Below are 23,456 nucleotides of genomic sequence, written 5' to 3' on the forward strand. Positions count from 1 at the left end.
AAGGGAGCCCCATGAAAGAGTGACATCCAGATGGAGGCCAGATGTTTAGGGAGGAGGATGGCCTAATACCAGATCTCCTGACCAGGAAAGGCCCTTTTGTTTCCCATACAAGAGGAGTTTGCAGGATGTGGTGCCCTTGGGGCAGGTTCATCTGAATGCCATTCAGAGAAGTGGGTACCACGCAGTTGTATAGGTTTAGGTGCCTCACTGGAGGATCATACCTGAGCAGGAGAGGACTGCCAGGATGGTTATGAGGCTAGGGAGCAACCACTGCCTGCTTTTCCCAAGCTCTTTGGCAAATGCGGGTATCATGACAAAAGCACACGTCATCGAGTTCGGGTGGAGTAGAGGGCAGGTCGAATTTGGCCAGTTCATCCTTAAGCATTTCATTAAGTCTTCATTGGAAGATGGCCATCAAGGCATCTTCATTATAACCACTTTCGGCGGCTAGGGTTTGGAAGTCCATAATGTAATCAACCACAGTGTGAGAGCTTTGTGAAGGTTCAAAGGAGCATTGCAGCAGGGGCTCTAGGATTAAGCTAGCCTACTTCCCAAACACCTGCACCTGTCAATTTCCCCAGCATATTTTACTTTTGTTGACACCAGGGCATCCCCACTGTGTGGGTATATGTCTAAGGGGTGCTCTTGGATTATTGTTTTGTTTAAATTGTAAAATAAATGAACAAATTGGCAACAAAAAGAGGAACAGGAGACTAGGATGATTGTGTGTGTGTTTAATTTTATGTGCTTGAATACCTGTTTATTTGGTGTCTATGAATACTAATGGTTGTCAGGGTAATTGAATGAGCTTGAGACGTGAAGGGAAGTAAAAAAATAGGGAGTCTGTGTGGCAAAAAAACAGGCACAAAGAGAGGCTTAAAATTAGACTAAAGTGTAGCCATCAGGCTTGACAGATCAATGCTCAGAGTGAGTCCGTGTTGACAATGGTCAAGCATAGTAGGCTGGGGGTTAGGCTAATCATGTAGCCTTCTGTTAGCCCATAGGTAGCAAAGAAAAAGGACGGCAGTTAGTAGTTTTGTAATTTGATAATGTCAGCTATTTAGATAATGTTGTTGTGACCAGTGCACCACACAATACTGAAAACAACCAGCAGATTGCACCTTTTTCCTCTAATCTAAGGCCTTTGCAACAATACATTTTACAGAGCATATGATACTACTACTACTACTACTACTACTACTAATAATAATAATAATGCAATAATAATATCTAATTATATTTTATGAACAAAAGAAAGGAAAAAAAGACTAGAAACATTTTCAATCAGCTTCATGACTCCTACACTTTAGTGTAAGGTGAGATGCAACAACCAGCTAAAACTAAAACTCTAGCCAGAATTTAATTAGATTATTTTTCTGAGATTACTGAACTCTCAACTGTACAAAAATACATTAGGTGGCATCAACCTAAAAGTGGAGTAGATTAGATAAAAGATAATCTACTTGAAATTAAGCTAACCAATATACCAGGCAGTCACAATTAAAATCTTTATACCCAGCCTGGTGTAAAGTCACCAGTGAATATTCAAACTACAATGTCTAGGCACAAATTGCTAAAGAATGAGTTTTGAAACACAATTTTAGGAAAGTTCAAAATACTTCTTTATTTGTCTCTACATATATGTATTTACTGTCTCTACATACATTTACTATCAAGTTATTATCAGTGGTTTTAGTTCAGTACCTATCATCTTTTTTGTGATCATTTTAACAGACATTTGTCATGGGGTAAATATTTTTCAGTGTGAAAACAAATTTGTTCTTGAAGACCCTGGCTGAAATATTTTCCCTGATAAAACCATCCTGAATGCTTTTCTAAACCATGCATAGAAAAAAGCATACACAATAGGGTTGACTGTTGAATTCATATATCCAATCCATGCAAGAGTATAAAACAGTCCTGGAGGGATTGCATAACCAATATAAGGATTCATTACATTACAGATGAAAAACGGCATCCAAAGTGAAAGGAAAACCCCTAAAATAGTTGCCAGGGTTTTGGTGGCTTTTTTCTCCTCTTTTTTTATAATTGATTGTGTACTGTTTTTACATTTTGAGTCCTGAATAGACTTTGCTTGCTTTTGAGCAACATGGAATATCTTCATATATATACTGAGCATTACAACTCCTGGGATGTAGAAGGAAACCAAAGAGGAAGACGTGCTTGACGTTGTGCTTTGAAACACCACACAACCTCCTTCACATGCAACATGCTCATAGTAAAAGTCTTCAGCGCCTATAAGGTTAATTTCCAGAAATATTATTACAAAACCAACTGCCGCTGAGACAATCCAGCAGATAAAAATCATTATTCCTGTAACAAAGGGGGTGATTTTAGTTTGATATTGCAGAGGATGGCATACAGCATAGTATCTGTCAATAGATATAAACGACAAATTTAAAATAGAAGCAGTGCACACCATGATAGCAATACTGTTGTATACTTTGCATAATACAGGGCCCAAATACCAACAATTATCAATACACTGTACCATGAAGGGAGGCATCACAACACCACCTAGCAGCAGATCAGTCACAGCCAGAGACAAAACAAGGTAATTAGTCGGCATGTGCAGCTGCTTAAAATGAACAATGGTTACAATGACAAAAAGGTTTCCAAACACTGTTAAAGTCACCACTGCAGTAAAGAACAAATAAAGAGAAACCCTCAAAAGTGCAGGATAGACAAACTTTGGACAAGATCCATTTACAAATTCATAGCAGAGAGGAGTAATATCCACAATATTAGTTTGGCTGGAATTCATTCTGAAATCCAACAGTTAAGAATGCCTTTCTTCCAGTAAGGCAAACTGAAAACATGAAAAATAATTTTCCATTGAATAAGTACAGCTTAAAACCACACAGTGATTTGCTTGTTTTATACTGTTACAACACTGCATGTGGCTTAACGCCGCCCTTTCAAACACGTGTTCACACTGATCCCATGACAACACTATTGACGGAAAAATATTATTGTGTTAGAAGGAAACACAACATCGAATTCTGTGCTTCTTTTTCAAATTGCTTTTCATCAATAAATAATTATTTTAATATACAGTGTGGAAACTAGTGCTCTGGTGGCTCAGAGTGTCTTTGTGCTTAATTTTAAACTTGCAGTAGTAATACATAATTCTAAAAGTTTAATTATGCTGCACAGACAAATTATAATTTATAATTATAATTATAGAAATGCTTCACATGACTTTTTTGTCTTTAGATACAGTTAGTCTAAGAAAAAAAGACAATACAGTATCTTATAAACATATACAACCAAATACACAATACAATTATGAAAATAAAATGAATTAATAGAAACAAAATGTATTTTAAAAAAATTAGAACATTCAATCTTACCCAGAGAAACTATGAAGAATTGATTTACACCAACCAGCCACTTTGTTAACACCACCTCACTTCTTTTACTTTCATTGCTAATTTGAACAACTCCCCTCTTCTTCTGTAGTTCTGTAATTACAGCATATATTATTTGTTTGTCTCTATACTTTATTAACTTTCTTTTTTCCTAGAGTGGATAGTAAGTGTACACAGTGTTTAACAACTTCAGCAGCCCTACTATGTCTAATCCACGCAGTGCAACACACTAACATGCTGCCACAATGTGTGTCAATGAAGAGGTGTCAATAAAGTGGCCAATCTCAAACAAGTTTCAAGTTACTGTAATAAGAAAGCTTAAGTCAATTCCAGAACTTTATTTTCATCATTAACAACTTGCTGGCAACAATAGTCCATACACCACCTTTATTCTGACATACAAGTCATGGACATATAGCACAAATTCTGCTTTGTAAATCAGATTCAGATGGAGTACCAAACATTAACTTCAAATGGGGTGCACAGCTCATTAACAAACAAAATCATTGTCAGTGTGATCCCAACTACTGTACTGCAGTGTAGTATTTGAGCAGCACAACTGGTGGTCTCAGTCTCTTTGGTGTCTTTTGGCAACCATGAGATTAAAATGCTCTGCAAGCTTGTAGCTCTGTGGGTGGAGAAGGGTGCTGTATGTTTTGTTGATGCCCTACTATTCACAGACATCTAATAGCTAGGAATTTAAAGTTCCAATTTTGGTAAATGTTCAGGTTATCCCATATTAGCATAATGTATCAGTTATTGCAAGAATGTTTTTGGGGTGTGTAGCCTGCAGGAGTAAGGTCCGTGAATTAATCTCCCAAAATTAAGTTATATTGAACTCCACTTTGCTAGTATTTCCAACGTGTAAGCGTATGACTGAAGCCCCAAAATCTTGCATGTTAAAAGAAGCGAGATGTTCACGAGGAGCAGGGAGATCCTGTGAATGAGTTCTTATGTAACCATTGTATGCCTGGGAAGTCCAGCATCCAAGGATTTGGACCATGTGATCGAACAGTCCTCGATGAGGACTGAAGGAGTGAGCAGAGAAGTGAGATGGGTTGAAGCCACTGAGTGAGAGGACCTGCTTTAGGTGATAGTAGAACCAGTGGTGAGTTACAGGAGAGTTCCAGGTGAGTTCCAGTTTCAGTGATGAAAAGAGGGTCAAGGGGAGAAGCTTATACTTTGGTGAGTATAGCGAAGATGAAGGTATGTAGCCACTGTAGCAGATTAAGAAAAAAAAATTGATGGCAGAGAGGTACATTTTTTGGGGTGGAAGAGCAGATCGAAAAATGAATGCTGGAAAAGGTGAGGAAGGCAGACACTGTGGAGGTCCAAGGTCTCATGGGGTAGGCTCAGCTAGCCTATTATTCCCTTCCCCCAGACCAGGCCACGGACTATAAGACACTGAAAACAGAGATCTGGCTCGGACCAGCTGCGGCTGATTTCCATCGCTGGCCGTACCGGTCGTTGCAGCATCCCCGCCCTCAGATGACCCAGCTCCTGTGGGTCGCCAAGCGCTGGCTCCAACGCAATCAGCTTAGCTCAGAAGCAACAACCAAACGGATCGCGATGGACCATTTCCTGCGCCCCCTACCTGGGGAGCTCTGAAAAGCAGTGGACTTAAAGAACCCAACCTGCATAAGAGACATGATTGACGCCACGGAGGTTGGGAAAGTATCCTCAACCTGGGGTGCACTGAAAGGAAGGGCCCCCCCCCTTCCACCCTCCATCGTCGAGAGATGAGGGTGATCGAGAGATCCAAACCCCGCGGTCAGACCCACAAGGCCACTACTTCGACACAGCGAGGTATCGAACCCACGGGGTGCAGCGTCCACGGCCAAACCCACAGCTTGGTCCACTCGCGGAGGCTACGTCTCAACGGACGTGAAGTCACCACCGTGCTCAACTCAGGGAGCACCATTACCTTCGGCCAACCTTCCGCAATACCCTGGGTTCTTCCCAGAGCTGAGATGGTAGAGCTTTCGTGTGTCCACGGCAACGTGCACCACGTTCCCACGGCCCAAATATGAGTGGGAAACCACTACAAAGACTGGCCAATCACGATTGGCCTTGTGGCAGACTTGCCAGTGCCTCTCCTATTGGGATGTGACTACCCAGAGTTCGAGGAAGAGCTCCGGGCGCCGCCGACCGCGACCCCAGCCCGCACTAGCCACCAGCGGAAGCTCGGGGAGCAGCGGAAAAATTCAGAAGGTGAGAGAGACGAAAAATTTCGAACTCTATTTTCTCTCTCTATCAACAGGTGCAGAAGGAGGGGTGTTTTGGCCGGGAACAGTGTGAGGATGATCGGCTCAGGCACGCGTGGGAAACTTTACAACAGATGACAGAGAGCCACATGGTCCTATGCCTCCTCAGACCCCTTTTTCATGGTGAAAAACCACCTCCTGTACTGCGTGACTGAGATAAAGAGTGAGAGGGTCGAGCAATTACTCCTGCTACGCAGCCGAATAGACGCTGTCATGCAGCTCGCCCACCAGCATTCACTGGGAGGACATTTGGCGACCAAAAACACCTTGGCCAGAATCCAACAGCGGTTCTACTGGCCGTTTATTTGAGCCGAGGTGAAGAACCACTGTAAAAGGTGCTCGACCTGTCAACTCACCAACCCACACAAGCCCCCACCTGCACCACTCATTCCTCTCCCGATTATTGAAACCCCGTATGTAGGACCGCTGCCAAAGTCCACCCGGGGGCATGAATACATCTTGGTTACCGTAGACTATGCAACCAGGTTCCCTGATGTGGTTCCCCTGCGCAAAGCCACATCAAAGGCGGTGGCGCGAGTTGGTGCTCCTGATCAGTCGCTTAGGCATTCCGTAGGAAATCCTCACAGGGAACCCCCTTTGTTTCAAAGCTAATGTCTGACCTCTGCAGGATGCTACAGGTATAACACCTCACCACATCTGTATGGCACCCCCAAACAGACGGGCTGGTGGAGAGATTCAATCAGACGCTAAAAGGATGCTCAAGCGAATCGTAAGGGAGGACCCGCATTACTGGGACCTCCTCCTTCCCCACGCTCTTTGCCATTTTTTTTTGCCATGCGGGAGGTGCCCCAAGCCTCCACGGGGTTCACCCAATTTAACCTGCTCAATGCTCGGAAGCCACGCGGGCTCCTTGACATGGTGAAAGAAACCTGGGAGACGCAGCCTTCCCTGTTCAGATCAGTTATAGAGTATGTTAAATCAATGCAAACATTGATTAACAAAGTGCTTCCCATTGTGAAGGAACATATGGAGGAGGCCCAGCATGCGCAACAACGCGTATACAACCGCCCCGCCCACCTGAGGGAATTCCAACTGGGGAACCGCGTCATGGTGTTGATTCCCACCACAACATGTAAATCCCTTGCCAGCTGACAAGGCCCGTACACCGTCACCGAAAGGCTGAACGAAATGAACTACCGTGTCAAGCAGCTGGGAAGGAGGAAGACTACCCAGGTATATCACGTCAATCTTTTAAAAAATGGGTTGAACGGACCCCCCCTCTCCTACGCCGCTGCTTACCTGGATGACGTTATCATACACTCAGAGACGTGGGCGGAGCACATGCTACACATCAACCGCATCCTCACTGCCAGCCGACAAGCGGGGCTCACGTCAAATCCAAAACAGTGCCACCTCTGTCTCTCCGAAGCTGCCTATCTGGGTTTCCGCATTGGGCGGGGTACTCTCCGACCTCAGAAGAAAAAAAATGAGGCAGTCGAGCGCTGGCCCATCCCTCGCACTAAGACGGCCTCGTGCTGGCCGGGTATTATCGCCGCTTCATACCCAACTTTGCCACAATTGTCTCCCCCCTCACTGATCTGATAAAAAAAAATGTCTCTGAAACAATTGAACGGCTGAGTCAGTGCTGAAAAATCCTGACTTCGACCATCCGTTCATCCTCCACACAGACGCCTCTGAGATGGGGCTGGGGGCCGTCCTCGTACAGGACTTCAATGGTGAAGAACACCCCATCCTCTACCTAAGCCGGAAACTTCTACCGGCCGAGAGACGGTACGCCGCCCTGGAGCGAGGATCCCTGGCAATTAAGTGGGCAGTGGAGTAGCTGCACTTTTTCCTGACGGGTAGGACATTCCCTTTGGTTACTGATCACGCACCCCTTCAATGGATTTCCAGACACAGAGACACTAATGCCCGCGTTACTCGCCCTCCAAGAGTTCTCGTTTCAGGTCCGGCATCGGCCCGGCTCGGCGCACGGGGATGCGGATGCCCTGTCCAGGAGGCCAAAGGAGATGACCGTTTCAGGCTCCGCGTTCTGGTGCCAGCTGAGAGGGGGACGAGGCCCGGCCGACGCATTACAATGACGCTGACAACTTCACGTGCGGCCACTCTCCAAGGTGCTGAAAGCATTCAGCACCAACCCATAGACAGCACTCCGAGAACACGTGAGGCGAGGGCGGGCCACTTAACCAGGCACGCAATACAATGCTATTTACATGTGCTGATAACTAAGTGTGTATGTGGAAGTGCAGAGATAGTCTAGTATGCGACTATGCACAATTATGCATAAACTGCAGGTACAGAATGAGTTGTGTGGGAAGGACAGGGTGCAAAGTGCTTTATTACAGGATAAGTATGGGAAAGTCAAGCTGCAATGTGAAGTAAAGTGCAGAGTGCGAGAGTTTGTATAAGATGGCAGTGGGGTAGGCTGGGCAGAACACTGTTCTATTGGCTGTTCCACAGTCTGGTCGCCTGGGGGAAGAAACTCGAAAATCTCAGAAATGGCTGGTTCTGGTCTTCAAGCTTCTAAACCTCCTTCCTCTTGGCAGCTGTGAGAACAATCAGTGACTTGGGTGGGAGGGGTCCTTCATGATCCTAGATTTTCTCAGGCAGCGGTTGGTGTATAAATCCAGAAGGTTTAGGAGCTGGTGATGTACTGCACTATATACACTCCCCTCTTCTCGGCTTTCCTCTTGAGAGCAGTGCAGTTACCATACCAGGTGGTGATACTGCCCGTCAGAATGCTTTCCACAATGCAGGTGTAGAGGTGTAGAAGTCCTAAGGATGCTGGGGATGCTGCTGCCCATCCTAACCACCTGCTGTCGGTCCATGAGGAGTTCTGGATCCAGCTGCACAATGTGCTGTTCAGACCCAGATCCTGGAGCTTGGCGTTGAGCCTCAAGGGAATGATAGTGTTGAATGCTGAACTGCAGTCCACAAACAGCATTCTTACATATGTGTCCTTCTTGTCCAGGTGGGAGAGGGCAGTGTGGAGGGTCAGGGAGATTGCATCATCAGTGGATCAGTTCTGCCTGTGACAACAGGTTGCCAGTCATTCAGACTGGTGGTGTGGGCTGTCTTTGAAACTGGCACAATGGTGGCCAGTTTAAAGCATGCTGGCACTACAGAGAGAGAGAGCGAGAGAGAGAGTAAGGTGTTATGAATGTCTGCCACACCTACTAATTCCTTATAGCAGACTTTAAGCACTCTCCCTGCAATGCTGTCTGGTCCTGCTCACTTGCGCGGGTTTGCTCCCCGAAAGACTCTGTACACGTCAGCTTCGGAGACGGAGGGTGGGTTGGAACCTGCGATGGACATAGAAGTTCATCTGGTAGCTCAATGCTGGTGCTGGTCAGAGTCTTAGAGGTTTATTTCTTTGTGATCTTGTTCAGACCCTGCCAAGTTCCAGGTGTCGAACTGTGCCTCTACTTTCTCTCTGTACCGATATTTGGTCGCTTTTATGGTTCTAAGGAAAGCCTAGCTGGCTTGCTTATACCCCCCCCCCCCTATTTCTAGATATAAAAGCAGCGTTACGTATGCTGAATGCAGAGTGGACATCATGGTTCAGCCAGGGCTTCTGATTGGGGTAGACACACACTGATCTGGAGGACACTACTTCATCCAAGGTGGTGACTGTTGATGGTTGATGTTCTCGCCAATGCTGCTTGATGAATCACAGAACATGTCCCAGTCCACATGATCAAAACAGTCCTGAAGCGTACCATCAGACCAGCAGTGCACCTCCCTGGTATTGGTGGGTCCGATTTCAGCCTCTTCCTGTAGGTGGGCAGGAGCAGGATGGAGGAAAACAGGAACAGGAAACAGACACCACCTCTCTTGCTTTTCCCGGAGAACTCTTTGGATTTGTTGCCACTGTGCAAAGAGAACCCCACGGGTTCAATGGCATGATCAGGAATGCCTGCGAATAACCTGGTCTCTTTGAGGCAGATAACGCTGCGGTCCCATATCTCCTGTTGGAAAGTGAGACATCTCAGCCTCACGAGCACACCTGCTCTCTTGCCTCTTTTTCTGCATCTCCAGCGCAAGGGGTCAGGCAACCCAGGTGAATGGAGCTTTACCAATGTTTGCAAACAAATAATCAGCATTGTGAAAGTCAAAGTCTTGTTAGTGGTGAGTGATCAACAATTGTCGATCATAAATGATAATGCCATTAACATTTAGATTTGCAGCACCATAATGACTAGAACATCCATTACCTCTTGCCCTGCTCACCTGCATTGCAGTAATCTGCCTGTTTCATGCCAGCCTGTGTTTAGTTTTCAACCAGAAAAAACACCATGACACTGTTTTTTAAGACAAAGTGTAAAACATGTCAGTGAGCTTCATAAGCGACTCCATTCTGTACACCAAACTGTTTGCCAGGCTAAGTAGGACACCAGTGCCCACTAAAAGTGGGCCCACAAATTCCACTGTTAGGGTGAAGCGCTATCTCCTGGTTTTAATATGTGGCTCTTCAATCCCAACATAAAAGGGATAAGCAGTGATTTACTGTTTGTGGGAGATGACAACGAATGACAATCTGGGCATTTTCTACATCTGTTTCGCTTCTGTGGAAGGAAGGCGCAGTTTGCAGAGAGATGTTAGGTCTTGCTGCAAATTACATACTCCTGTCCATCTGCTTGGGAACTGTTGACAGACTAGACTATTAAAATAAAAAAGGGAAACTGCATGATATTCTGGCCTTGCAGAGATGCTAGGCTGCACTTGGTGGGAGCCTGTGTGGCAGCACCAAGTTTGGAGGGCCTAGGAGCTCACAGAGGAGGTCCCAATATGCTTGACATCACTCTTTGTTTTTGTTGGGGTTGTTTTAGAAAGTTGCTACAATAATGTAATGATAAGAGATTAATTGATTCTGTAAAATTACTTAATAATTAATCATCCTTATATTATTGTTTATAAAAACAGTATATGAGCCTTAAAAATTGGTATGTACTTGATAATATAATAATATTATCAATATTTTTCAGCAATAACATATATTTTTTAATATTACAATACTTATCTACCTTCTTTTCTTTCTTTGCTTTTAACATTAATATTTTGTGTGGTGAATGACTGTAAATATGACAGTCTACACAAAGCTGTATAAGATTGCATCTCCCACAATACTGAAAAACATGCAGCAGATTGCAACTTCCGCCTCTGGCTTTTTTAAAGAGCCTATAAAATCAATACCTGAAAGTTATCTTTCGGCTGACGTTCAATTTTAATTGAATTTAAAATTATTCTTGAATATAAGATTAACTGTGTACATCATATACTTCCCTATTGAACAGGACATACATGTGTGGTAAAGCTTTATTCACAGTTTGTATGAGGTAGTTTATTTTAAACTCCATAAAGCTGCAAACACTATAAAATATCCTATGTGTATGACTTTTTGTGGACATCAAGACTTCAAGTTTTTTCAAGTCTATAGAAAGCACAAGGTATGTTTGTTTTTCAAGCCTAATAAATGCTTAAATAAAGTTAATAAACAAAGGAAATAAGTAAGACTTCAAGCACTTTCAATCAGCTTCATGACTCCACTTTTACAGTCATTGGTAAAGTATGTCAAGCACAAAAACAGCACAAAAACTTGAATGCAATAACCAGCTAAAACCTAGAATCCAGCCATACTATATTTAATTTTTTTTCAGAGGTTTCCCAAGACTCAACTGAACAAAAAAGGCATTAGATGGCTTAAACTTGTAAAGTGAAGTACATTAGATAAGAGCTGGAGCAATCTACTTGAAATTAAGGTAGCCAACATACCAGGCAGCCACAATATAAAAAATCTTTACAACAAAACTGGTGTAATGTCACCAGTACATATTGGAAGTAATTTTTTAGGCAAAAACTGCTAAGTATTGATTATATACAGAGTATTATTTTCCATAGCAAACTTAATTCAAAGCAAGTTCAAAATACGTCTTTGTTTGCCTCTAAATACATTTATTTAAAAATAATTTCAGTGGTTTTAGTTCAGTACATAGCATCTTTTTTGTGATCATTTTAACAGACATTTGTCATGGGGTAAATATTTTTCAGTGTGAAAACAAATTTGTTCTTGAAGACCCTGGCTGAAATATTTTCCCTGATAAAACCATCCTGAATGCTTTTCTAAACCATGCATAGAAAAAAGCATACACAATAGGGTTGACTGTTGAATTCATATATCCAATCCATGCAAGTGTAAAAAAAAAACCTGGAGGGATTGCATAACCAATATAAGGATTCATTACATTACAGATGAAAAACGGCATCCAAAGTGAAAGGAAAACCCCTAAAATAGTTGCCAGGGTTTTGGTGGCTTTTTTCTCCTCTTTTTTTATAATTGATTGAGTACTGTTTTTACATTTTGAGTCCTGAATAGACTTTGCTTGCTTTTGAGCAACATGGAATATTTTCATATATATACTGAGCATTACAACACCTGGAAAATAGAAAGAAAGCAAAGAGGAAGAAGTGCTTGATGTTGTACTTTGGAACAAGACACAACCTCCTTCACATGCAACATGCTCATAGTAAAAGTCTTCAGCGCCTATAAGGTTAATTTCCAGAAATATTATTACAAAACCAACTGCCGCTGAGACAATCCAGCAGATAAAAATCATTATTCCTGTAACAAAGGGGGTGATTTTAGTTTGATATTGCAGAGGATGACATACAGCATAGTATCTGTCAATAGATATAAATGACAAATTTAAAATAGAAGCAGTGCACACCATGATAACAATACTGTTGTATACTTTGCATAATACAGGGCCCAAATACCAACAATTATCAATACACTGTACCATGAAAGGAGGCATCACAGCACTACCGAGAAGCAGATCAGTCACAGCCAGAGACAAAACAAGGTAATTAGTCGGCATGTGCAGCTGCTTAAAATGAATAATGGTTACAATGACAAAAAGGTTTCCAAACACTGTTAAAGTCACCACTGCAGTAAAGAACAAATAAAGAGAAACCCTCAAAAGTGCAGGATAGACAAACTTTGGACAAGATCCATTTACAAATTCATAGCAGAGAGGAGTAATATCCACAATATTAGTTTGGCTGGAATTCATTCTGAAATCCAACAGTTAAGAATGCTTTTCTTCCAGTAAGGCAAACTGAAAACATGAAGAATGATTAAGCATTTTTCATTAAACAACTACTCCTCAAAGCCTCACAGTGGCCTGGATTTATACTGTTACAACACTGCATGTGGTTTAACACCGCCCTTTCAAACACGTGTTCACACTGATCCCATGATAACACTATTGACTGAAAAACATTACTCTGTTTGAAAGAAAGAAAAGGTGGACCCATTTATTAAAGCAATTCTCAAACAAGTAAACAAGTAATAGTTCTAATTTAATACTGTTCTGGTGGTTCAGGGTGGATTTGTGCTTAATTTGAGTCTTTAAAGCAGTATTAATAAAGTATTTGTAATTGAAAAATATAAATATTAACAATAATACTAGCTAGATCTACAGAACTATTTCTCATAGATTTTAGTCTCTAAAAACAATACAAGAGAAGACAATCAGTTTACAAACAGATAAAGACAATGATACTATACAAATAAAAGTTCTGTAATTACTGCATGCATATCATCTTCTTATCTTCTGATCTCAGCAGACCCCGCCTTCTTGAATGGCCTTTATATTTTATTGCCCACTAAATGTTTTATTATGCTATATATCTGGTACTATTTGTATGGCTGACTTTGGTCATATTTTTTTATTTGAACTGCAATAAAATATCAATTTATATATCTGCTCTCTTTACTTTGAAAGGGCCAGATATGACCTGCATAGACCTGTCAGAAAAGCCAAGAGACTAAGGACAGACTAAGGTAAGTGGGATAACACACCCCTGCTGACTCCCTACACCTGTGGTAAGGATGTCTACACATCCCATATTACTACCAGAGCAGCAGGGGGATCCCAACCAGCCACACAACACTGTATGAGCTGAATGAGTTCTATTTTAAGGCCCTTAATACCAACCAACAGAGAAATGTTTTGATCACAGAGTGCACTCAGGAAACATTGCTCACTGTGTCACTGGGAGATGTACTTAATGCTCTGAGGTGAACAAACCTTCAAGAGGTACCGGGACCAGGCAAAATATACAGGTCTACTAAATACTTTGGAGCCCTGAGTCAGTCATAAGTGTAGCAGGTGTTGGAGTAGCTTTGAGCTTTGACTCCACAGATCTGAAGGATGCTCAGGGGTAAATTGTGGGCAAATACAGCAGTAGGAGTGCATTGGTCTCAGTATGGTCACTAGGTGGAGTAGGATGGTAAGCTGTACTATAGGCAGGGCCAGATCTGGGCATCAATGTCTGGCAGTTGCTGGGACTAGCTGCTTTAGCAATTTTACTGGCCTATAGGAGTAGTAATAAATTATTTGTAATTGAAAAATCTAAATATTAACATGAATATTAGCTAAATCTATAGAAATACTTCTTATAGGTTTTAGTCTCTACAAACAATACAAGAGAAAACAATACAAGAGTTTACACACAGATGATGCTATACAAATAAAAGGTGTACTTTATAGTTCTGTAATTACTGCATGCATATCATCTGTTATCTTCTAATCCTGGCAGGCCACTCTTCTTTAATGGCCTTTATATTTTAATGCCCACTAAATGATAACGATATATCTGGCACTTGCACAATTTGTATGGCTGACTTTGGTCATCATTTCCTTTTTGTACTGCAATAAAATATCCATTCATCTATCTGCTCTATTTACTTCTGCTCTCTTAGAACTTTGAAAGGGCCAGATATGACCTGCATAGACCTGTCAGAGAAGCCAAGAGACAGTACAGACTGAGGTGAGTGGGATAACACACCCCTACTGATTCCCCTTGGAGAGCTAAAACAGCCATTAGTGTATCAGGTGTTGAAGTAGCCTTGAACTTGACTTGACAGATCTAAAGGATGCTCAGGGGTGAATTGTGGGCAAATACAGCACTAGGAGTGCATTGGTCTTAGTATGATCACTAGGTGGAGTAGGATGGTAAGCTGTACTATAGGCAGGCCCAGATCTGGCCATCAAAGCCTGGCAGTTGCTGGGACTAGATGCTTTAGCAATTTTACTGGCCTGAGAGCTACACTGATGCTGATTTTTTTGTGCATTGCTGTGACACCTGCACAGTCAGGAAGATGCTCCAAATGTAAATGGAGCATGTGGCCATAGAATTTCTTGGTCCCGTTCTTTAGAAGGTGAGGGAAATCCATTATGTGCTTGTGGTCATGGATTATTTTTAAAGTGGCTTTATGCTTTCCGTGAAATTCAAAGACCACCACTGATAGCCTGTTAAATAATTTCTCCAGGATCATTACCAACTTAGCTGTGCCTTAAAATAACTGCTGACAACAAAAGTGAATTTGGGTTGCGAATTTAGGAATAAATCTTCTGTACCAGCGCACCAATCCCAGAAATGACTATAGCTCCTGTTTAGTTTGGAGTTGCTGGCAGGCCCAAATTGCCTCCACCTTGTCTTTCCTCTTTCCGCGGGCAAACCCAAAATGTGCCCTAAGTACCTTCCCTTGTGATGAGCCAAAACACATTTTAGAGCACAGTAATGCCTGCTGCAGTACTTGCCCTAGATGATGCAGATGCTTCCCTAATGTGGAGTTTTACATAACAATGAGATATGCAGGAGCATAGGAGGACTGTTCTGTACCTTACAGGACACAGCCCATTAGTCTTTAAAAGATAGCTGGCACCTCTTAGAAACCAAAAGGCATAATCATAAACTGGAAGAGCCCTGGGCTGTCCAGAATGTGGTATATGGCAGAAAGTCTTTTGCTAGGGTACTTGGAAAGATGGGATTTAGTGAGGCTGACACCTGCTGGCTTTTTAATCCACTTCCTCAGCAGGTTGAGGTGGAAGACCTGCAATTGTTTTCTCTTTCCAATCCAGGCATGTACACATTATAGACAGTAGGACCTATCTTCCTAAAGTACCTAAAATAGTCCTTGCTAACAGTTTGTTCCCTGTGGTGGGTAATAGCAGAAACATCTTTTGCCCTGCTTGAAATTTCTTTTTTTTCTGGCTGTTTTGTCATACAAAACTTTCTGCCTGCTTGCTCCAAGTTCTGGGATACTAAAAATACTCTCTCATGTTTTAAAGATGAGGGACAAATTGGAGCAAATAGCAGACCTAGTTAGTTTCTCTAGCCTGCCGTTGTCCAGTCTTTCACAGTGGCTTAGGAGCTCTGTAGGCGTTCCTGCGTGGGGTTCTAGTTTCAGGGTCAGTCAGCTGGGGAAAGCAGACAGAGAGAGGGGAGACAAAGAGAAGAAGCAAGCAAAAATACAGTGGTTAGTCAATATTCTGGGGTAGAACCAACCACCCTGGGCTCACAGCCCTTCCTCCTCTTATATGCCGTATTGAATTGCCCCGCCCCATAGTCATTTGGTCTTCGTGGCTGTCAAAACAGCAGTGCTGAACCAACTGGAGCATTCAGCATCTTGGCCAGTGCTGGTCGACTGAAAGAGCACAATCTGTTTGGCATATGGAGCAGTAGTGTGGCAGGCAGTATCACAGTCTCCCCCCTTAGAGACATTCCCGGGGAGCTTGTGGAGCCTGAGGAGCCTAAATCTGACCAGTGTTGCCAATAGGGCTTAGGCATTGACATTCAGCTGGCCAATTTGATTGTGTACCTGGAAAGAGAAGTCTTGTAATGAGAAAAAACAGTGTGTTACTTGCGGATTAGTGTCTTTAGCATGATCAGTGACAAGAGTGAAGGGCCTACTTGTCAGGTAATAGCGTAGCTCCTTAACAGCTCATTTGATGGCAAGGGTTGAGCTTTTGGCTGATGTAGAGCACAGGGTGTTCTATGTGGTTGACCTCTTGGGTTAGGATGACCCCGAGTCCCGTATTTGACATGTCTCTCTGTAGGATAAAGGGTTTCTTGAAATCCAGATTCCTTTAGGATAGGTCTGCAGTGACATGGGCTTCGAGCAAGTCAAGGACTTCTTGGGGTGAATTTTTTGTGAGATCCATCGGGGGATGCAACTCTGGAAAAGTGGGACATGAACCTGCGATAGTAGCCCGCTAGTCTGAGGAAGGCTCTGACGTCGGTCTTGGGGCCAGATCAGTCCCCTTTCTTTGCGGTACCCTAGATACTGAGCCTTCACCAGCCCCAAATGACATTTGGTGAGGTTAGCAATGAGCTCTTCTTAGCTGAGACAAGTCTTAACTTTACTCAGGTGGGGTTGGTGCTTGGCTCAGGTCTCTGAGTAAATTATGACATTATCTAGTTATGGTGCAGCAAGTGCATTGGGGGGGCATATCACAGTATCTATTAGCCATTGGATGGTAGCCAGGGCTCAGGGCCAACCGAACGGAATGACAGTGTAATGCCAGTGGCCAGAGGGAATGGAAAACCTTGTTAAGCTTTTGGAAATTATTGCAAAAGCACCAGCTTCTATCAGGTTTGGGTACCAACACAATGATTTGTTTCTGGGTGTGTTGGGCTTTCTCCATGTGTTCTTGGACAATGGGCCATAACCTGATCGAGGTGCCACTGCATGTATTGCACATAGTGAATGACCGACCGGTATGGTGAGGGTCTTTGACCACATCTAGAAGCTCTTGTGTGTGGCAAGCATAAAGCAGCTCGAAAGCGAAAAACCCAGTAAAGGCCTAGGGGATTTTGCGTACAGCGAACAGTATATGGGGCAACAGCAGGTCTCAATCCTGGCCATCCTGCTTGATGGTTTGCTTCAACATCCGCTTAAGTGTCTGATTGAAGGGTTCAACAAGCCAATTGGTCTGTGGCCAGACAGAAGTACGCAGCTGCATAATAATAATTTGCAGAGGTAGGTCATAAACTTTGACATGAATGGGGTGCCCGATTGGTGACGTCTCTTGGGATGCCGACATGGTTGATAAGGAGGCCTAGCTCTTGGGCGATGGCACAAGGCATTTGGTGACATAGTCTGTTATGGTGAGTATGTATTAGGCCTTGAGCAGATTTGGGTAGTGGCCCTATTATATCCATTCCAATTCTATTGAATGGAACACCAGTAATAAGGAGAGGGATCAGAGGGGCCATGGTGTTCTTTGGTAATGTGAGTGGGAAATGTGAGCATCGCTGACAGAAGCGATATGCATTTCAACATATTTTCATATTCCAGGTGCCTGCTGAGTGGGTGATGATGAGCAAGGTGCATAACAGTATTAATTCAGAAGTGGGGGCCTAGTTACTGTTCCATGGGTTTGTTATCAAGGAGTGTGACCTGTTAAAGAAGACCAGGAAGTATGTGGGCAAAAGAGGTCATGCTCCATGGAGTTCTGCGTTGACCACCCTCAAATTATTCCATGCATATTTCAGCCTGTCACCTTCCTTTTGTTCCCGTTGGAACCCACTTTCAGCCATGACTTGGTGATACAGGGATGAGAGGTGATTAGCACAGTACGGGTTCTCACCTTCTGAGCCAGCATCCTCTCTCTCTCGCCACCCGGAGGTATTAGCAGGCTGTGTTATCTCTGCTCTATGGGCTCCTTCCATCTGGTGAGTGAATTTAGGCTGCGGGACCTGGCCTTGGTCTGCTGGAGCTCTTTGTCAAAGCCAAGAAAGTCAAAAAGGGCTACAGGATGGTCATTAAGGAGACCCAGAAGGAGGGAATAGCTATCTGTCTGGCTGCTGATGCAGGCTTTGGCTGCTGGGACCTAAGGCACGTCTCCATGGATTCAGGCCAGTTCCAGGGGTTTCCCGTCTGGCTTGAGCCAAGGCATGGCTGACCGTCAGTCCAGTGTGGCCTGAATAGGGCAGCTATCGATGCCGAAGGGCCAGGTCCATTCCATAATGGGCAGTTTGTGGTAACTGCACCCAACCAGCCAGGTTTTGGCTGGGGCTCATTGCTGCTCTTGTTTCGTGGGCATGGGCTCGTCGCAAGGGCTTAGTTAAAGGTTCTTCACCTGACTCGGGACCGTCCAGAACCTTAGGATTCAGGACATGATACTATCAGTATCAAGATCTCTTCCACCTGTTTCACCATCTTCCCATCTTTACCACTTACACTATTAGTCTTTCAGGCAGTGGTATAACTCGCATTTAGGAGTCCCTCAACCTCTGCCTATAAACATAAATCTTTTCAATAATTTAATAATGAAAGGATGGTATCTTGCCATAGTTCATTGACTCTCCCATGTCCAAAGCTACATATACACACACCAGCCACTTTTAGGTAAACTATTAGGTAAACCTTGCTAGTACCAGGTTGGACCCCCTTTTGCCTTTAGAACTGCCTTTAGCCTTCGTGGCATAGATTCAACAAGGTACTGGAAACATTACTCAGAGAGTATGGTCCATATTGACATGATAGAATCACGCAGTTGCTGCAGATTTGTCGGCTGCACATCCATGATGCAAATCTCCCGTACCATCACATCCCAAATGTGCTCTATTGGATTGAGATCTGGTGACTGTGGACGCCGTTTGAGTACAGTGAACTCATTGTCGTGTTCAAGAAACCAGTCTGAGATGATTCACTCTTTATGACATGGCGCAATCATGCTGGAAGTAGACATTAGAAGATGGGTACACTGTGGTCATAAAGGGATGGATAGGTTCAGCAACAATACTCAGGTAGGCTGTGTCGTTGACATGATGCTCAATTGGTACTAATGGGCCCAAAGTGTGCCAGAAAAAAAATATCCCCTACAACATTGCACCACCACCACCAGCCTGAACCGTTGACACAAGGCAGGATGGATCCATGCTTTAATGTTGTTATGCTAAATTCTGACCCTACCATCCAAATGTTATAGCAGAAACCGAGACTCATCAGACCAGGTAACATTTTTTCAATCTTCTATTGTCCAAATTTGGTGATCCTGTGTGAATTGTAGCCTCAGTTTCCTGTTCTTAGCTGACAGGAGTGGCACCCGGTGTGGTCTTTTGCTGCTGTAGCCCATCCGCCTCAAGGTTGGACATGTTTTGCATTCAGAGATGCTCTTCTGCAGACATCAGTTGTAACAAGTGGTTATTTGAGTTACTGTTTGATCAGCTCGAAACAGTCTGGTCATTCTCCTCTGATCTCTGGCATCAACAAGGCATTTGTTCCCACAGAACAGCAGCTCACTGGATATTTCTCTTTTTCAGACCATTCTCTGTAAACCTTAGAGATGGATGTGTATGAAAATACCAGTAGATCAGCAGCCTGTCTGGCACCAACAACCATGCCACATTTAAAGCTCATTTAATCACCTTTCTTTCTCATTCTAAGGCTCGGTCTGATATGCAGCAGATTGTCTTGGCCATGTCTACATGCCTAAATGCCTTGAGTTGCTGCCATGTGATTGGCTGATTCGACATTTGCGTTAATGAGCAGTTGTACCTAATAAAGTGGCCAGTGAGTGTACTTAGCGACTCAGATATGGGATTAAGTAAATTACCCAGTTCTCCCTTGGCCACCTATACACAGACACGTCTCTCAAATATGGCTAAATACTGCTCTATATCATCCCCCCACAGCTGATCAAACTGGACCTGCACACACCTCCATCACTGCTCCTGCTTGAAAGCATTAATTTCACACATCACAGTCTTTTGCAGCAGGTGAGGGCTAAAATATAGCACCCCTGTCCTCCAGCTTTTCTGGTTGCACAACGATACATCTACTGCCACCAAATGTGAAGATGTTAATTGTGCAAAAAACTGACAAGGATGCAGTCACTGTAGTTCAGGGGTTTTATTGATACAGAAATTATTTTCAATAAAAAAAAGAAAGAAAAAGAAAAGTGTTCAAAAATCGATTAGCATCAATACCCATTCTTAAATACTCTTCCCCACTAAAATTAATTGGGCTATACTATCTGTGAAAGAAAGGTACCAAATATATCCAAGCTCTTTCAGAAGTGACCATATGCAGAATTATTCACCCAGAATAATGAAAGGCACAAATAATAGCAATATCATTGATGGAATTTAACTAAAGAATTATCCCATGCACAATGGGAAAACAGCAATATCATTAGCAGCAACCTCCTGCTAATTTTTCTCTGACCTTAAAACCTTCAACAAAGGACCATTAAGGGCAATGCACACATTTCTACCCAGGCCCTAATACTTGACAAGCCAGGAAGTAATCTGTGCGACTAATGGATATTAGTCCATTAATCCATAATTTGTCACCTCAAGCGAAACAGGGAAAATACTTACAAGCATAAACACAGACAGAAACACAGAAAAGAGAAACATATATATGTGAAGTGCATTTGTATATTGTCCCTGCTCTCATTAGCATATGTCCGGTTCACAAGCACTGAAAACTTGGTTTACTCCAGGATCAAGTTGCACCAGCTTAATATCCAGATTTTGGCTTTTGAAAATAGATGCATGAATACTGCTAACATTGTTGCAGAGCTTGAAGAAGTGGGGGGGAAGGGGGGAGCCTGCAGTGTCTAGTCCATACGGCACATATAGCATCAACTCTGCATGACCATTGTTCTGAAAGGGAGCCTCTTCTTAAGATGATGCGCAAGAAAACATGCAAATAGTTTGTTAAGGCAAGCAGTCCTAGAGCATACATTACTGGAACCGTGTTCTGTGATCTGACAAGATCAAAATTTGTTTCGCTTTTATTTATAATCCAAAACAACTGTTGAAGCAACAAAGATCAGAAATGTACCACATTTTATTGCCCCACAAAATCACTAAAATATTAAATGAATTAATATTGGATTTACAAATGACAAAATACCCAGCACAAATGTAACTAACTTATAAGTTAATGATGATCTGTTGGATAAGTTACATAAATAAAATAAATAATTATGAAAGAGTTAAGTTAAAAAAATAAAAGTTAATAATTTTGTGAGAATGTAATTATTAGCTGACGGCTGTATCAGAAAATGTAAAAAAAAAATCTTGCTTATGGGCTTTTAGCCAACCTGATAAACTACTGACCCATGCTCATATTATATAAGCCATTTGTAGGTGACATATCCATATTAATTAAAATATTTTTATAGTGTTTTTCAGTATAGCTAATAAAATGTTTATATGTTACAAATGTCTCATTTAGACATTTTTTTCATGGGGATAGTTTTCAATGTCAAAACAGATGAATTCTTGAAGACCCTGGCTGGAAAACCTGGCCTGACAAAATAATTCTGAATTCTGAAAATTTAATTCCCTTTAATTTCATTACATTTATGCAGTTTCAGTTTGAAAACAGATCAGTTCTTGAAGACCCTGGCTGAAATATTTTACCAGATGAAATGATCCTAAATGCTTTTCTAAACCACTTGTAGAAGAAAGCATAAACAATAGGGTTGCAGGTTGAATTCATAAGTCCAATCCATGCAAATGCGTCATACAGTACTGGAGGAACTGAGTATGCAATAAAAGGGTTAATAACATTGCAGATAAAAAACGGTGTCCAAAGTGACAGAAATACCCCCAAAATTACGGCCAAAGTTTTAGTGGCTTTTCTCTCTTCTTTACTTATTTTTTGCACACTGTTTTTAGATTTTGAGTCCTGAATAGATTTTGCTTGCTTTTGAGCAACACAGAAAATCTTCAAATATATACTGAGCATCACAATGCCTGGGAAATAAAAGGAAAGCAAAGAGGAAGAAGTGCTTGAGGTTTTGCTTTGAAATAACACACAGCCTCCTTCGCATTCAATATTTTCATAGTAAAAGTCTTCAACCCCCAGAAGGTTGATCTCCAGAAATATTATTACAAAGCCAACTGAAATTGAGACACTCCAGCAGATTAAAATCATTATTAATGTGACAAAAGAGGTGATTGTACTGTGATACATCAGAGGTTTACACACAGCGTAATATCTGTCAATTGATATGAAAGACAAATTAATAATAGAAGCAGTGGCCAACATGATCACAACACTGGCGTGTATTTTACAGAATAAAGGGCCCAAATACCAGCAAGTTTCCACAGTACGTAGCATGCAGGCAGGCATCACAAATCCACCCAGCAGCAGATCAGTTACAGCCAGAGACAGAACCAGGAAGTTAGTTGGCATGTGCAGCTGCTTGAAATGAAAAATTGTTATGATGACAAACAAGTTTCCCAATACTGTTAAAATCACCACTAAGCTGAAGAACAAGTAAAGGGCCACCTTCAAAAGTACAGGATAAATATGCTTTGGACAAGATGTGTTTGAAAACTCATAGCAAAGAGGAGTGATATCCATTATCTGATCTTGACTTGAGTTCATTCTGAAGTCCAGTTGAACCAGTGTTTCCTCCGTGTAATTAAAAACCTGCAAACATAAATATACATACATTTAAAAACAAAAAGCACTTATAGTTGCAGTTTTACTCTGTAGCACATTTGTGCCTGTAAAGAGATTTTTTTATTATTAAAATAAAAGGGTTTGGGTATGCGTATGCATTTAACTACTTAAAATAATGGTAAATTCATCAACTGAAAACCCATTACATACCTAATGTCTTACATGTTGTTTTGTTACAACATTCATAAAATCTAAAATAAGCTTTTTATTAGATCATATAATCAGATTTACAGTTGGCAAAGCCACACAGTGCTCCAAATTTATAGTCTTTCACCACTGCGTGTGGTGAAACACCACCCTTTTTATTTACATGCTCATCATGCATCCCATGGTAAAACTTTTGACATGCCTTCCTTAGAACATATAAAAGTGTTTTTCTTACCAAGAATATGTGATTTCTTACCAATGTAAATGTTTTTTTTACTTTTACAGAAAATAACCAGACAGTATGTATTGTATTGAAATACTTCCATTCTTGTGTTTTAGTCCTACAATACATTTGTAAAAGGTGGAACATGGCAATTTAGGGCTACTAATGAT

General features: G+C 42.2%; 3 protein-coding genes across 3 annotated transcripts; all 3 read right to left on the bottom strand.

Annotated features, from left to right (window-relative positions):
- Positions 1 to 1,605: 1,605 nt before the first annotated feature.
- On the bottom strand, positions 1,606 to 12,786 carry LOC103031261 (trace amine-associated receptor 1-like). The gene is made up of 2 exons (XM_007259914.3): positions 11,628 to 12,786; positions 1,606 to 1,704 (listed from the first exon to the last, which is right to left on the bottom strand). Exon 1 carries the CDS (start codon positions 12,706 to 12,708, stop codon positions 11,683 to 11,685), a length of 1,026 nt encoding a protein of 341 aa, XP_007259976.3. The 5' UTR covers positions 12,709 to 12,786; the 3' UTR covers positions 1,606 to 1,704; positions 11,628 to 11,682.
- LOC103031565 (trace amine-associated receptor 1-like) lies at positions 1,698 to 2,845 on the bottom strand. The gene has a single exon (XM_022685486.2). The coding sequence runs from the start codon at positions 2,783 to 2,785 to the stop codon at positions 1,760 to 1,762; it is 1,026 nt and encodes a 341-aa protein (XP_022541207.2). The 5' UTR covers positions 2,786 to 2,845; the 3' UTR covers positions 1,698 to 1,759.
- An 8,704-nt stretch (positions 12,787 to 21,490) lies between the features above and the next one.
- On the bottom strand, positions 21,491 to 23,143 carry LOC103036329 (trace amine-associated receptor 1-like). Its single transcript, XM_049478436.1, has one exon. The coding sequence runs from the start codon at positions 22,905 to 22,907 to the stop codon at positions 21,816 to 21,818; it is 1,092 nt and encodes a 363-aa protein (XP_049334393.1). The 5' UTR covers positions 22,908 to 23,143; the 3' UTR covers positions 21,491 to 21,815.
- Positions 23,144 to 23,456: the final 313 nt, after the last annotated feature.

The sequence above is a fragment of the Astyanax mexicanus genome, chromosome 1, assembly GCF_023375975.1.
Source record: "Astyanax mexicanus isolate ESR-SI-001 chromosome 1, AstMex3_surface, whole genome shotgun sequence".
Taxonomy (NCBI): Eukaryota; Metazoa; Chordata; class Actinopteri; order Characiformes; family Acestrorhamphidae; genus Astyanax; species Astyanax mexicanus.

Bases quoted from the DNA above. Each gene is read 5' to 3' on its own strand.
- LOC103031565 (XM_022685486.2), bottom strand. From the start codon at position 2,785: ATGAATTCCAGCCAAACTAATATTGTGGATATTACTCCTCTCTGCTAT.
- LOC103031261 (XM_007259914.3), bottom strand. From the start codon at position 12,708: ATGAATTCCAGCCAAACTAATATTGTGGATATTACTCCTCTCTGCTAT.
- LOC103036329 (XM_049478436.1), bottom strand. From the start codon at position 22,907: ATGTATGTATATTTATGTTTGCAGGTTTTTAATTACACGGAGGAAACA.